This window comes from Oncorhynchus kisutch, linkage group LG3 (genome assembly GCF_002021735.2).
Source record: "Oncorhynchus kisutch isolate 150728-3 linkage group LG3, Okis_V2, whole genome shotgun sequence".
NCBI classification, from domain to species: Eukaryota; Metazoa; Chordata; class Actinopteri; order Salmoniformes; family Salmonidae; genus Oncorhynchus; species Oncorhynchus kisutch.
In genome coordinates, this window is record NC_034176.2 from 9,712,267 (window position 1) to 9,728,556 (window position 16,290).

At 43.6% G+C, this 16,290-nt stretch overlaps 1 protein-coding gene across 2 annotated transcripts in view; it reads right to left on the reverse strand.

Annotated features, from left to right (window-relative positions):
• Positions 1–557: 557 nt before the first annotated feature.
• The window catches only part of unc5ca (unc-5 netrin receptor Ca), a 326,512-nt gene continuing 310,779 nt past the window's right edge, over positions 558–16,290 (reverse strand). For both annotated transcript variants that reach the window (XM_031817173.1, XM_031817172.1), the window contains 2 exons: positions 5,653–5,834; positions 558–3,146 (listed from right to left, as the gene is read on the reverse strand). In XM_031817173.1, coding sequence (XP_031673033.1) covers positions 3,002–3,146; positions 5,653–5,834 — 327 coding nt within the window. In that variant the 3' untranslated portion in view covers positions 558–3,001. The remainder of the gene's footprint in view (positions 3,147–5,652; positions 5,835–16,290) is intronic.

A 16,290-nucleotide genomic window follows, 5' to 3' on the forward strand; every position in this document is an offset into this window, starting at 1 on the left:
TTCAAAGGTACATCTGAGGTACTGTCAGTGTAGTAGAGTTAGACATGGAGAACAGGTTGTTGTGGTTGAATTGTGCACAGAATGAGTGCCTGCCCTGCTTTTCCTCAGTGCTCTGTGCCTTATTAGGCCTGTGCCTTAGCCTTATTAGGCCTGTGCCTTATTAGGTCTGTGCCTTAGCCTTATTAGGCCTGTAAAGAGATATGTTGATGAGACAGAGACTAACCAATGTGCTAGGCTTCACCGTCCCCCAATGAAACAGTTCCAAACTCCTGATGCCTTAACTACTGTTGTGGCTGATTTTCTGATGCATATTCAAGTTAAAAGCGAGACGTGTGCAGAGTTCATATTCGCATTGTAATATGTTACTGAACACCGGGCAATTTGGCTTACTTCAATGACGTGTTTGGCCTAATGTAGGACTGCCTCTAGCTCTGGTCCATGGCGTTAGGTCCAGGGCACATTCCTCCACTAATAATATGAGTAGTGGAGGAACGTACACTAACGCTCTGGACCAGAGCTAGACTAGCTCATGCATTAACATAAGACCACATCAGTACTCATTTTCAGCGTTGCTTATAAATATAATTTATTAACAGTCTTAAAAATTCTTTCTTACACTTTGTACAGAAACTGAGGAGATGCAAGCATTTTGGGAGAGTCAGCGGCGGGGTCATGAAGCCAAACTAGAGTGGACGACAACCTCACTACACTAACACAAATTATATCATTAATCATTTTTATTCAGATAATAAAATAAAATGCACTTACTAGCACAGCTCTATTAATATCATTTCTTTGTAAAAGATGCCAAGTTTGCATAGTAGACACAGCTTTTTACCAAAAACTAAATAAACCAAACTGGTAAACATACAAACTAGTATCTAACTGTACTGCTCTTTTTATATACTGTACTGAAACAGCCAAAAATGTATTTGACAGTGGTATTCTGTACATCATAAAACATTTACATACTTTGATATCTTCTAACGCAGGCTGTCACATTAACATCCCTGTGTTGTATATTTCACTTTGTTGGTCAACATGCACTCTTTTCTTTCTTCATGAAAAAATATCCCTTTTTAATTCATTCACCCTGTTAATGCGTTGTGGAACATGTGGCCATATGTGGCAATGTGGACATTTTCAAACAGGCTGCAAGTGTGAGCGCTTTTCAAACTATGATCCTCTGCGTCCCTGTAGTCCACGTATTCACGGTTCAGTTTGTTATTGGCTTCTATTTGACCTTCCTGAAACGTTGTCTACGCTATTAGCTGAGCAGGTTTTCCACATCTACACAAACAGCTCAATGTGCAGCTTTGTCTTCCATCCTAAAGAGTTGTTTTGAGCCCCGCATTATGACAGCGAAGAAATGCATACTGTAAGTATCGTAATACGATGTGGGACAGACCTATTATCTAACACCTATATTGATATTGAATGTTGTATGTAGTCATTGCATGTATTTTATTCTATAGCCTGGTCCCCAGATCTCTGTATGCTATCAAATCAACTCATTGTCATGCCAAACTAGTTATTCTATGGTAAAGATTTTTATTTTCTTTGACACCAAAATCAAACTCCTCTTTTGAATGACATCAAGGGAGATAATGAAGGACAGAATGTAGAACATAGTTAAGACAAATAGCCATTGCCATATTCAACTATGTACCTGTATAAGTTGGGAAAATAAGGCAGTCCAACTTAATGCAACTGAGGCTTTTATGTCCACAATTCATTGCATCTTTTCTCCATATTACCGTATTGGCCTCTCCGCTCTGGTCTCAGATCAGTTTGATATGGTGTAACTCAAGAGCAGAAACAGGCAGTCCCACCCGCTCCAGGGTGACGTTCCCCCTGGGTACAGCTTTGACTCCTCCAATCATAACCTTAACCATTAGTCGGGGAAATGCAAAACTGACCCAAGATCAGTGTCTAGGGGTAACTTCACCGTACTCCAGTCCCCACCCACACCCACTTTATTCTCTATCAGTAAGACCCAGATATGCTTGACCTCAATAATTCTCTGCACATTTATCCCCAACAAAAGCGGCCAGTGCTCAAATGCACAGTTGTTCTGCAAAATAGGCAATTTCGAACAACGAAGCTAATGTGTTAGCTAGCCCCCTCCCTACAGTTCACAGCTCTAACTGAAAATAAATCACAATACAAATGAATAATGATTAACAATAAAGCAATAGTATAATGCCATTAGAATGTACTTGTTATTCATGTATTTACACGGTTCAGACACGATTATAAGATAGATGTTGTTATTTTTCCAAAGGCCACAGGATGGCGCTAGAGATCAACAAAACCACAACGAAACAAATTAGACAAAAGGGTAGCAAGACAAGAGTTTCTTCACCACACCTTGAATCCTGAAAATAAAATCATGATTAAACATATTTAGGGAAATCAACACAAGCTAAATGTAATCAACAGAACCAATGTATGGGTAGTATTGGTGGTGCGGATAAAATGGACTGCATTCGGTTCTCCATATCGCATAACTACATTATTCCAAGGACTCCACTTCAATTCTTGTCCCTTTTCGCTTCCTGTCTGTCTCCCTATTCTGACTGAGCGACAGTCACTGAGTAGCCTACATACGTTAGTAAAGTCTGAAGTAGGAAATCATCCACATATATGGACAGCAGAATAGACCGTTTCCTAGGAAACTGTATAAAGAAAAGCAGACTGTACCAAGGAACGCACAGCCAAGGATAACAATGGGATCTCCAGGATTTGTTTTCTTTCTGTTGTCCCCCAATACAAAATAATCACAGCAAAGAGAACGACTCGGATCACACATCAACAACAAGGTCTTTTTGCTCACTAATTTCTCCCACCCACACGTGTTTTTTTTGTCCTGCCCATTGCCATGGGTGACAGTCAAGACATTGTCTGTCTGTGCGTTGGTCTGTTTGTGTCCGTCGGTGTCCGTGACTCAGACACACTCAGATGGCCCCTGGTCCGGTCCTCGGGTGTCAGTGCTCCGTCGTCACGGGACCAGGCTGTCGTGGCGACCCATCTCCTCCAGCACGGCGGCCAGTCTGTTGAGGTTCCCGTCTGGGAAGTGTTGGGCCTCCCACAGGTCCAAGATCACCCCTGTGGGACTGGACTTGGTGGCAAAATAGTTCAGATACCTGAGAGACAACAAGAGACACCTTTGTGGTAAAAAAACAGGGTTCGCGTTCATGTCCAACACCATAATGCAGCCATCTTTAGAGCAGGTCTCTCTCCACCCCTCTGCTTAAGGATGAAGATGTTCCTGCTTAGACGTTAACTAACTTAAGGATGAGGATGCTCCTGCTTAGACGTTAACTAATTTAAGGATGAGGATGCTCCTGCTTAGACGTTAAATAACTTAAGGATGAGGATGTTCCTGCTAAGACGTTAACTAACTTCAGGATGAGGCTGCTCCTGCTTAAATGTGAACTAAATTAAGGATGAGGAGGATGCTTAGACGTGAACTAAATTCAGGATGAGGCTGCTCCTGCTTAGACGTGACTAACTTGATGAGGCTGCTCCTGCTTAGACGTGACTAACTTGATGAGGCTGCTCCTGCTTAGACGTGACTAACTTGATGAGGCTGCTCCTGCTTAGACGTTAACTAACTTAAGGATGAGGCTGCTCCTGCTTAGACGTGACTAACTTGATGAGGCTGCTCCTGCTTAGATGTGAACTAACTTAAGGATGAGGCTGCTCCTGCTTAGACATTAACTAACTTAAGGATGAGGCTGCTCCTGCTTAGACGTTAACTAACTTAAGGATGAGGATGCTCCTGCTTAGATGTGAACTAACTTAAGGATGAGGAGGAGGTTGCTTAAATGTGAACAAACTTAAGCAGCCTCTGCCTTCCCCCCCAGTGCACAGTCAGAGAGGAGGGGGGAGAGGCTTGCCTTTAGGACCCCGCTTCTGCCTGCTCTCCCTTCCCTTCCTCATCTTCTGTTGCTCGCTTGTCGCACTCTCTCCATCCACTTGTGTGTCAGCTGTCTTAATCTAAAAATGTATCTTGGTGATAAACATGGGTCTATGTCTGATGTCTTGCTAACCACTGCCTCTTATCGGATGAACCCACTCGAGGACAGTCATAGCTTGCCTACATAGGAAAGGGTCACCACAATTATGGGTGATGTAGGTGGTAAGGATGTGACATTGTGTATTTATAAGGTGGTGTGCAAGGGTGTAGGGTGAGGTTGCCCCTATACACTGATCTTGGGTCAGTTTTGCATTTCCCCCAATAAAGGTTACGGTTAGGATTGGGGGATGGGAAGCTGTGTGTATGTACAGTGCCTTCAGAAAGTATTCATACCCCTTGACATATTCCACATTTTGTTGTTGTACAGCCTGAATTGAAATGTATTGAAAATGAAATCCAGAAATATATCATTTACATAAGTATCCACACCCCTGAGTCAATACATGTTAGAATCACCTGCAATTACAGCTGTGAGTCGTTGTCTTTATTAAGATCGTTGCACACCTAGATTGTACAATATTTGCACATCATAATGTTTTTAATTCTTCAAGCTTTGTCTAGTTGTTAATCATTTTTTGAACAGACATTTTCAAGTTGTGCCAAAGATTTTCAAGCCGATTTAAGTCAAAACTCTAACTACGCCACTCAGGAACATTCAATGTTGTCTTGGTAAACAACTCCGGTGTATATTTGGCTATTGTCTTGATGAAAGGTGAATTTGTCTCCCAGTATCTGTTGGAAAGCAGATTGAACCAGGTTTCCCTCTAGGATTTTGCCTGTGCTTAGCTCTATTCCGTTTCCTTTCATCCTAAAAAAAAAACTATTCATTGCCAATAACAAGCATACCCATAACATGATGCAGCCACCACCATACTTGAAAATATGATGACTGGTACTCACGTGATGTGTTGTGTTGGCTTTGATCCAAACATAACACTTTGTATTCAGGACATAAAGTTAATTTCTTTGCAATTTTACTTTAGTGCCTTAATGTAAACAGGATGCATGTTTTGGAATATTTTTATTCTATCCAGGCTTCCTTCTTTTCACTCTCAATTAGGTTAATATTGTGGAGTAACAACTGATGATGGATCAACAACATTGTATTCTCCTGTATCTTTGTAGTCACTGAGTGTATTGATACACCATCCAAAGTGTAATTAATAACTTCACCCTGCTCAAAGGGATATTCAATGTCTGCTTTCTTTATTGTTACCCATCTACCAATAGGTGCCGTTCTTTGCGAGGCTTTCAACCCCGTTTGTGGTTGAATCTGTGTTTGAAATTCACTGCTAGACTGAGGGACCTTACAGATAAGTGTATGAGTGGGGTACATAGATGATGTTAAACACTATTACTGCACACAGTGAGTCCATGCAACTTATGTGACTTGTTAAGCACATTTTTACTCCTGAACTTATTTAGGTTTGCCATAACAAAGGGGTTGAATACTTATTGACTCAAGACATTTCAGTTTTAAATTAATAATGAATTTGTAAAAAAATGTAAGAACATCATTCCACGTTGACAATATGGGGTAAAGTAGGCCAGTGACAACATCTCAGTTTATTCCATTTTAAATTCAGGCTGCAACACAACAAAATGTGGAATAAGTCACGGGTGTGAATACTTCCTGAAGGCGCTGTATGTGCTGGGGTGTTCCCTCTGACCTGTCCAGGTTGAGTTTGTGGGCGAGCATCCTCCAGTCATTGGATCCTCTGGTCTGGGGCGCGTCAAGGCTGCCACAGAGCTTCTGTCTGATGGAGAGAGGGATACGGAAGGCATTGAGCCCCACCAGGGTGGTGATGTTGCTAGCCGGGTCCATGAGAGACGTGTCGATGTTCTGGGTATCCTGAGATGGAGAACAGACAGATCGACAAACAAAGAGGGTTAGCTGTGTGATGACATGCTTCTTCTATGCTTTTGGGGACCTAATATCCCTCAAAGTCCTCACAAGGATAGTTAAACAACATGTCCTCATGAAGACAAAGGTTATTTTAAGCTTAGGGGTTAGGTTTAGTGTTGCAATTAGGGTTTACTGGTTATCTTTAGGGTTAGCAGTTAGGTTTAGGGTTATGTGTTAAGGTTAGGTTAAGGGAAAATAGGATTCTGAATGGAAATACATTTTAGGTCCCCATGAGGATAGAAGAACAAAACAACATTACTTTAGCAGACTCTCTTATCCAGAGGGACTTACAGTAGTGAGTGCAGACATTTTCCTTTAGTAGTCGCCCAGCGGGAATCAAACCTACAACCCTGGCGTTGCAAGCACCATGCACTACCAACTGAGCCACAATGGACCCCATTGTAACACTTCTCATTGGTGGAAGGAGAGGAGGACCAAAATGCAGCGTGGTAAATGTTCATCATGTTTTAATTGAACAAACTGAACACTACACAAAATAATAAGGAAGAGAAAACGAAACAGTTCTGCCAGGTGAACAGACACTAAACAGTTCTGCCAGGTGAACAGACACTAAACAGTTCTGCCAGGTGAACAGACACTAAACAGTTCTGCCAGGTGAACAGACACTAAACAGTTCTGCCAGGTGAACAGACACTAAACAGAAATTAAAAACCCACAACCAAAATGGGGAAAACAGGCTGACTAAGTATGATTCTCAATCGGAGACAACGAACGACACCTGCCTCTGATTGAGAACCATACTAGGCCAAACACATAGAAATATAGCAACCTAGAAAAAAGAACATAGACTACCCACCCCAACTCACACCCTGACCAACCTAACACAAAGACATAAAAAAGGAACTAAGGTCAGAACGTGACACACATGGTATATATCATCCAATGAAATGCTTACTTGCAGGTTTCAACTCGACAATTAAATAAAGGTGAAATTAAAAATAAATAAATAAATAAAATGCAACAACAATAAGAAATGAAAGCTGCAAGCAGTGTTGCTGGGGTTCAGCTGTGTGCCAACTGTGAAACCATCAGGACAAATTGGTGACAATGCCCTAGGATGAATTACAGTACTTCTTACTAAGCTTGCCAAATATCAGAACTCAAAATCAAACCGATCATGCAATATTATTTGCTTGTGATGTATTTTGGACCATTTTTCAATGACGTTGACTACGTTAAAAGTCTTCTCCAGAACTGCTGAACCAGATTTGGTACACTATATATACAAAAGTATGTGAACACCCCTAAAATTAGTTCAAATTAGTGGATTTGGCAATTTCAGCCACACCCATTGCTGACGGGTATAAAGAAACGTGCACACAGCGATGCAATCTCCATAGACAAACATTGGCAATATAATGGCCTTACTGAAGAACTCCGTGACTTTCAACATGGCACCGTCATAGGATGCCACCCTTCAAACAAGCCAGTTCGTCAAATTTCTGCACCTGCAAAAACTGGAAGTGCTGTTATTGTGAAGAGGAAACGTCTAGGAGCAACAACGGTAGAACGCAGAACGAGCCCGCCGAGTGCTAAAGCGTGTAGCGCGTAAAAATCGTCTGTCCCCGGTTGCTTCACTTTCTACAGAGTTCCAAACAGTGTCTGGAAGCAGCATCAGCACAATAATTTGTCGGGAGCTTCTTGAAATGGGTTTCCATGGCCCGAGCAGCCACACACAAGCCTAAGATCACCATGTGCAACGCTAAGGAGCGGTGTAAAGATCACCGCCATTGGACTCTGGAGAAGTGGAAATGCGTTCTCCAGAGTGATGAATCACGCTTTACCGTCTGGCATTCCAATGGACGAATCTGGGTTTGTCGGATGCCAGAAGAACGCTACCTGCCCGAATACATGGTGCCGACTGTAAAGTTTGGTGGTGGAGGAATAATGGTCTGGGGCAGTTTTTTATGGTTTGGCTAGGCCCCTTAGTTCCAGTGAAGGGAAATCTTAACGCTACAGCCTACAATGACATTCTAGGCGATTCTGTACTTCCAACTTTGTGGCAACCGTTTGGGGAAGGCCCTTTCCTGGTTCAACAAGTCAATGCCCCAGTGCACAAAGCGAGGTCCATACATAATGGTTTGTGTGGAAGAACTTGACTGGCCTGCACAGAGCCCTGACCTCAACCCCATCGAACACGTTTGGAATTAATTGGAACGTCGGCTCGCAATCGCCCCACATCAGTTCCCGACCTCACTAATGTTCGTGGCTGAATGGAATCAAGTCCCCGCAGCAATGCTTCAACATCTAGTGGAAAGCTTTCCCAGAAGAGTGGAGGCTGTTATAACTCCATATTAATGGCCATTATTTTGGACTGAGATGTTCGAAGAGCAGGTGTTCGTTCACATATTAATGTTTTTTTTCTGCCCAACAGCGCCACATTGTGGCCAACCTCAACCATATTTTACAGGTTAGCTATATCCTTGAGCATGTGTGCCAAATTCCATCACTCAGAGTCAGACAGATGAAGATAGAGGTATATAAAAAATGTGCCTGTTATATCGCCACTGTGTGGTTGATATGAATGTGCTTGCATATGTTAAGCCTTGACACTGTTTATCCGTGACTGATTTATATGCATATATGTGACAGACCACACCCACCACACCCACGTGAATGTTTATTGGTCAGTTATGGCCATGGTGTTTGACGTACAAGTCTGGAGAATAGTGCATTTACAGACCTTGGTCCATAGATGCCATATATCAAGTTTTGCAAATATTGGTCATTCGGTACCTACGGACTGAATGTCATTACTCTAGATCACACGGGATGCGTGTCTGACCTTACAAAGTTAGCATTTTCAATCACTTGTTATACCACCAACCATGTGGCCAATTGGCATGGTATTGCATTAGAGGGTGTGCCCCTTGGGCCCTTACGAAGTTGCTATATTCACATAGTCCTGGGTCTTTTCATCTCGTGGAAATGGGAATATTTTCACCGAAATGGCAGAAAAAGGAACATAATAAAAAGAATAATGAACGGGAACAAATGCAATAGGGCTACGGCAGCTTCTCAGCTTCAACCTCTAATGATACAAAAGACATGGCAGTAAGAATATAATAAACATTTTAGCATTTAATACAGGAAGGCACAATTTATTGTCCAATATTTAGACATGAGAAAGGGGGGGGGGGGCAAGTCCTTAAACTGTGCAATATTAGCAATAGTAAATCTGGTAGCAGCAGTTGTGATGTGTATGAAACATGAATGTATGTGTGTGTTTGTTTGTGTGTGTGTGTGAGTGTGTGTGGATGTGTGTGTGAGTGTGTATGGATGTGTGTGTGAGTGTGTATGGATGTGTGTGTGAGTGTGTATGGATGTGTGTGTGAGTGTGTATGGATGTGTGTGTGAGTGTGTATGGATGTGTGTGTGAGTGTGTATGGATGTGTGTGTGAGTGTGTATGGATGTGTGTGTGAGTGTGTATGGATGTGTGTGTGAGTGTGTATGGATGTGTGTGTGAGTGTGTATGGATGTGTTTGTGAGTGTGTATGGATGTGTGTGTGAGTGTGTATGGATGTGTGTGTGAGTGTGTATGGATGTGTGTGTGAGTGTGTATGGATGTGTGTGTGAGTGTGTATGGATGTGTGTGTGAGCGTGTATGGATGTGTGTGTGAGCGTGTATGGATGTGTGTGTGAGCGTGTATGGATGTGTGTGTGAGCGTGTATGGATGTGTGTGTGAGCGTGTATGGATGTGTGTGTGAGTGTGTATGGATGTGTGTGTGAGCGTGTATGGATGTGTGTGTGAGCGTGTATGGATGTGTGTGTGAGCGTGTATGGATGTGTGTGTGAGCGTGTATGGATGTGTGTGTGAGCGTGTATGGATGTGTGTGTGAGTGTGTATGGATGTGTGTGTGTGTGAGTGTGTATGGATGTGTGTGTGAGCGTGTATGGATGTGTGTGTGAGCGTGTATGGATGTGTGTGTGAGCGTGTATGGATGTGTGTGTGAGTGTGTATGGATGTGTGTGTGAGCGTGTATGGATGTGTGTGTGAGTGTGTATGGATGTGTGTGTGAGTGTGTATGGATGTGTGTGTGAGTGTGTATGGATGTGTGTGTGAGCATGTATGGATGTGTGTGTGAGTGTGTATGGATGTGTGTGTGAGTGTGTATGGATGTGTGTGTGAGCATGTATGGATGTGTGTGTGAGCGTGTATGGATGTGTGTGTGAGTGTGTATGGATGTGTGTGTGTGAGTGTGTGTGAGTGAGTGTGTATGGATGTGTGTGTGAGTGTGTATGGATGTGTGTGTGAGTGTGTATGGATGTGTGTGTGAGTGAGTGTGTATGATGTGTGTGTGAGTGTGTATGGATGTGTGTGTGAGTGTGTATGGATGTGTGTGTGAGTGTGTATGGATGTGTGTGTGAGTGTGTATGGATGTGTGTGTGAGTGTGTATGGATGTGTGTGTGAGTGTGTATGGATGTGTGTGTGAGTGTGTATGGATGTGTGTGTGAGTGTGTATGGATGTGTGTGTGAGCGTGTATGGATGTGTGTGTGAGCATGTATGGATGTGTGTGTGAGCGTGTATGGATGTGTGTGTGAGTGTGTATGGATGTGTGTGTGTGTGAGTGTGTATGGATGTGTGTGTGAGTGAGTGTGTATGGATGTGTGTGTGAGTGTGTATGGATGTGTGTGTGAGTGTGTATGGATGTGTGTGTGAGTGAGTGTGTATGATGTGTGTGTGAGTGTGTATGATGTGTGTGTGAGCATGTATGGATGTGTGTGTGAGCGTGTATGGATGTGTGTGTGAGTGTGTATGGATGTGTGTGTGTGTGAGTGTGTATGGATGTGTGTGTGAGTGAGTGTGTATGGATGTGTGTGTGAGTGTGTATGGATGTGTGTGTGTGTGAGTGTGTATGGATGTGTGTGTGAGTGTGTATGGATGTGTGTGTGAGTGTGTATGGATGTGTGTGTGAGTGTGTATGGATGTGTGTGTGAATGTGTATGGATGTGTGTGTGAGTGTGTATGGATGTGTGTGTGAGTGTGTATGGATGTGTGTGTGAGTGTGTATGGATGTGTGTGTGAGTGTGTATGGATGTGTGTGTGAGTGTGTATGGATGTGTGTGTGAGTGTGTATGGATGTGTGTGTGAGTGTGTATGGGTGTGTGTGTGAGTGTGTATGGATGTGTGTGTGAGTGTGTATGGATGTGTGTGTGAGTGTGTATGGATGTGTGTGTGAGTGTGTATGGATGTGTGTGTGAGTGTGTATGGGTGTGTGTGTGAGTGTGTATGGATGTGTGTGTGAGTGTGTATGGATGTGTGTGTGAGTGTGTATGGATGTGTGTGTGAGTGTGTATGGATGTGTGTGTGAGTGTGTATGGATGTGTGTGTGTGAGTGTGTATGGATGTGTGTGTGAGTGTGTATGGATGTGTGTGTGAGTGTGTATGGATGTGTGTGTGAGTGTGTATGGATGTGTGTGTGAGTGTGTATGGATGTGTGTGTGAGTGTGTATGGATGTGTGTGTGAGTGTGTATGGATGTGTGTGTGAGCGTGTATGGATGTGTGTGTGAGTGTGTATGGATGTGTGTGTGAGTGTGTATGGATGTGTGTGTGAGTGTGTATGGATGTGTGTGTGAGCATGTATGGATGTGTGTGTGAGCGTGTATGGATGTGTGTGTGAGTGTGTATGGATGTGTGTGTGAGTGTGTATGGATGTGTGTGTGTGAGTGTGTATGGATGTGTGTGTGAGTGTGTATGGATGTGTGTGTGAGTGTGTATGGATGTGTGTGTGAGTGTGTATGGATGTGTGTGTGAGTGTGTATGGATGTGTGTGTGAGTGTGTATGGATGTGTGTGTGAGTGTGTATGGATGTGTGTGTGAGCGTGTATGGATGTGTGTGTGAGTGTGTATGGATGTGTGTGTGAGTGTGTATGGATGTGTGTGTGAGTGTGTATGGATGTGTGTGTGAGCATGTATGGATGTGTGTGTGAGCGTGTATGGATGTGTGTGTGAGTGTGTATGGATGTGTGTGTGTGTGAGTGTGTATGGATGTGTGTGTGAGTGAGTGTGTATGGATGTGTGTGTGAGTGTGTATGGATGTGTGTGTGAGTGTGTATGGATGTGTGTGTGAGTGTGTATGGATGTGTGTGTGAGTGTGTATGGATGTGTGTGTGAGTGTGTATGGATGTGTGTGTGTGAGTGTGCTGGCTGATACTCTACTCAAACAGCAGGGGAATAGAAAAGCACCACAGCATTTCAAAGCAGGTGTAACGGATGTGAAACGGCTAGCTAGTGGTTCGAGCTAAATAGCGTTTCAATCGGTGACGTCACTTGCTCTGAGACCTTGAAGTAGTGGTTCCTCTTGCTCTGCAAGGGCCGCGGCTTTTGTGGAGCGATGGGTAACGATGCTTCAACTGTTGTTGATGTGTGCAGAGGGTCCTTGGTTCGCGCCCGGGTATAGGCGAGGGGACGTTCTAAAGTTATACTGTTACACAGGGAATAATACATATGTTAAATAACTACCCTTGTGAACATGCTAGGGTGTCTCCTCCTCCTCCTCCTCCTCCTACATCAGTTCCTGTCCAAAAATGGTGCCTGTTCTCCACTGAAGCCTCTCTATACTGCATCTGGCTGTTGTTCTCTCTCTCTCCCACACACTTACAAGTACACAAGCAAGCACGCACGCACGCACAAACAACATTGCATGTCTTTCTGGGAGGAATTGTCCCATAATTCCTGTTTTCATCCCAGTCGGCCACTCTGCCTGATTATAAATGCTGTTCCTGATGTATTCCAATAACAAAGAAAGACAACCCTCTGCTCTTTCCTCTAACTGCCAAAACAGCCATTCTACTAAAAAAGAAAAAGGGATCATTGATATGAAATGGAAAATAAACTCTGTTGACACAAATGATTTGTATTACAAGTCTACTTAGCCCTTTTAGTGAAACAGCACTTCTTACGCTGTCTGAAAGACAAGCAGATTGATCAAAATAGCTTTGTTTGATACCCGGCCTGGAGGGCTTTTACACAGCGACAGAAAAACAGGCAGACACCAGGACAAGTACGACAAAAGGGAAGTTAACAGCAGATGGGGTCAAGAGCAGACAGGGTCAAACAGCAGACAGGGTCAAACAGCAGACAGGGTCAAACAGCAGACAGGGTCAAACAGCAGACAGGGTCAAACAGCAGACAGGGTCAAACAGCAGACAGGGTCAAACAGCAGACAGGGTCAAACAGCAGACAGGGTCAAGAGCAGACAGGGTCAAACAGCAGACAGGGTCAAACAGCAGACAGGGTCAAACAGCAGACAGGGTCAAACAGCAGACAGGGTCAAACAGCAGACAGGGTCAAACAGCAGACAGGGTCAAACAGCAGACAGGGTCAAACAGCAGACAGGGTCAAACAGCAGACAGGGTCAAACAGCAGACAGGGTCAAACAGCAGACAGGGTCAAACAGCAGACAGGGTCAAACAGCAGACAGGGTCAAACAGCAGACAGGGTCAAGAGCAGACAGGGTCAAACAGCAGACAGGGTCAAACAGCAGACAGGGTCAAACAGCAGACAGGGTCAAACAGCAGACAGGGTCAAACAGCAGACAGGGTCAAACAGCAGACAGGGTCAAACAGCAGACAGGGTCAAACAGCAGACAGGGTCAAACAGCAGACAGGGTCAAACAGCAGACAGGGTCAAACAGCAGACAGGGTCAAACAGCAGACAGGGTCAAACAGCAGACAGGGTCAAACAGCAGACAGGGTCAAACAGCAGACAGGGTCAAACAGCAGACAGGGTCAAACAGCAGACAGGGTCAAACAGCAGACAGGGTCAAACAGCAGACAGGGTCAAACAGCAGACAGGGTCAAACAGCAGATTAAACTGTTCATTAAAAAAATCTAATAAGTATAATTTGTTTTAGTTATTTGTAAACTCAGGTTCCCTTTACCTAATAATAGGTTTTGTTGAAGATTTGATAACATTAAATATAAAAAATATGCAAAAATTTGGAAGGAGGCAAATGCTTTTTCACGGCACTGTACAACCAACCCCTCATAGTCACACTAACGGGCCCTCAACATAGATATTAAGTGTGTTGATGAATATACCCTCATCAACATATCAACTCTCGTCTCTCTACAGGTGGTGTCTGCTTATATGCTAGAATTTAGACTGACAAAGCATATGAAAAAAATACTATAGTATACTATGGTTGAAATAATGTAGTATTACTATATTGATATACTATAGTATTTACTGTAGTATTTTTGTGGACATGACTGTAGGGCGGCAGGTAGCCTAGAGGTTAGAGCATTGGGCCTGGCATCGAAAGGTCGCTGGTTTGAATTCCAGAGCCGAAAAGGTTAAAACTCTGTTGATGTGTCCTTGTGAAAGGCATTTAAATGTGTTCAACTATGGCTGAACAATATACCCTGTAAAACAACACATTTCACTGCACCCTTTGTATGTGACATTAAAAACATTGTTTTTCACTATTTAGTATTCACTGTAGTGTTGTTGTTGGACATGACTGTAGTGGTGAATACTATAGTAAACTTCAGCAAAAACACTGGTCTGGTCAGGTTACCATTGACCACACTCCTACAAGAGACATCTCTCACACCCAGCAGAGGGGGAGAGATCGAGAGCTATGGAGAACCTACCTCAGAACAGTAACATTCAATAAAGGGACTGTGGGACAATATGTTTAGTCAGCCAAAATGGTAGTAATGACGATAGATGGAATATGAAAATGAATGTCGTTTTTGTTATGTTATTAAAAGTTAAATGACAACGTTTATAACAAAAACATTGCAACTTGAATATTTACCTGATGTTTACATACTGGACATTGTGTGGAAAATGTCCAGATCAAAGAGAATGTTTTTGTAAAGATGAAATGTGAAGTTAGTTGTCTAAATTGGATCTGAGTAAAATCCAGACTTTGCCTCGTAACTAGTTCCGCCCAGAGAACTTGCCCTGAAGGCGGGAACGTCCATTTCTGATCCGAGGGTGTAAAACATGTGAGTTAAGAATGAACATCATGACTAGGTGACCAAGCGATGCAGTCAAGGTCTGAGTAGACAACAACAACAAAACGCAACACCAGGTTCAACAAGATAAAGGAACCTTTTAACAATCTATGCTACCGATGAGTAGCTGAGTCTAAGAGGGTGAATCTATGCTACCGATGAGTAGCTGAGTCTAAGAGGGTGAATCTATGCTACCGATGAGTAGCTGAGTCTAAGAGGGTGAATCTATGCTACCGATGAGTAGCTGAGTCTAAGAGGGTGAATCTATGCTACCGATGAGTAGCTGAGTCTAAGAGGGTGAATCGATGCTACCGATGAGTAGCTGAGTTTAAGAGGGTGAATCGATGCTACCGATGAGTAGCTGAGTTTAAGAGGGTGAATCTATGCTACCGATGAGTAGCTGAGTCTAAGAGGGTGAATCGATGCTACCGATGAGTAGCTGAGTCTAAGAGGGTGAATCTATGCTACCGATGAGTAGCTGAGTTTAAGAGGGTGAATCGATGCTACCGATGAGTAGCTGAGTCTAAGAGGGTGAATCTATGCTACCGATGAGTAGCTGAGTCTAAGAGGGTGAATCTATGCTACCGATGAGTAGCTGAGTCTAAGAGGGTGAATCTATGCTACCGATGAGTAGCTGAGTCTAAGAGGGTGAATCTATGCTACCGATGAGTAGCTGAGTCTAAGAGGGTGAATCGATGCTACCGATGAGTAGCTGAGTCTAAGAGGGTGAATCGATGCTACCGATGAGTAGCTGAGTCTAAGAGGGTGAATCTATGCTACCGATGAGTAGCTGAGTCTAAGAGGGTGAATCGATGCTACCGATGAGTAGCTGAGTCTAAGAGGGTGAATTCAAGCAGGACCACCTGGTTACCACTCTCCAAGGAATCGTGTCTACACTGCTTTCATTCCTACACTGGAGCCCTGAGCTACATGGCTGGCTGTCCTCAGAAGACCTCCTTTCAGAACAAGGGTGAGGAAACCGACCACTACGAGAAAGGACACTGACATCGCGTGGACAATCAGAGAGTTACACCCGGTAACAACAGAGTTGTCGCCATTAGAGGAGAAGTCGTAACTCGGTCCACGAGGAGATACCCCATCGGAGACCTTCGACACGTAATTACATCATTATATTCTGACCCATAAGAGCAGCAGTTCAGGGCAAGGTTAGGGTTAAACTAAGCATAGTTTACAAATGTACCCAAGTGGCCCTCGCTACATATTCGTTGCCAGACCCACTGTCTCCAGGACATCTATAAGTCTATGCTAGGTAAAGCTCCACCTTTTCTCAGCTCATTGGTCATGATAACAACACCCACGCGTAGCACACGCTGAATCAGGAGACTTATATTTCCCTCACTAACTTTAAACATCAGCTATCTGAGCAGCTAACCGATCGCTGCAGCTGT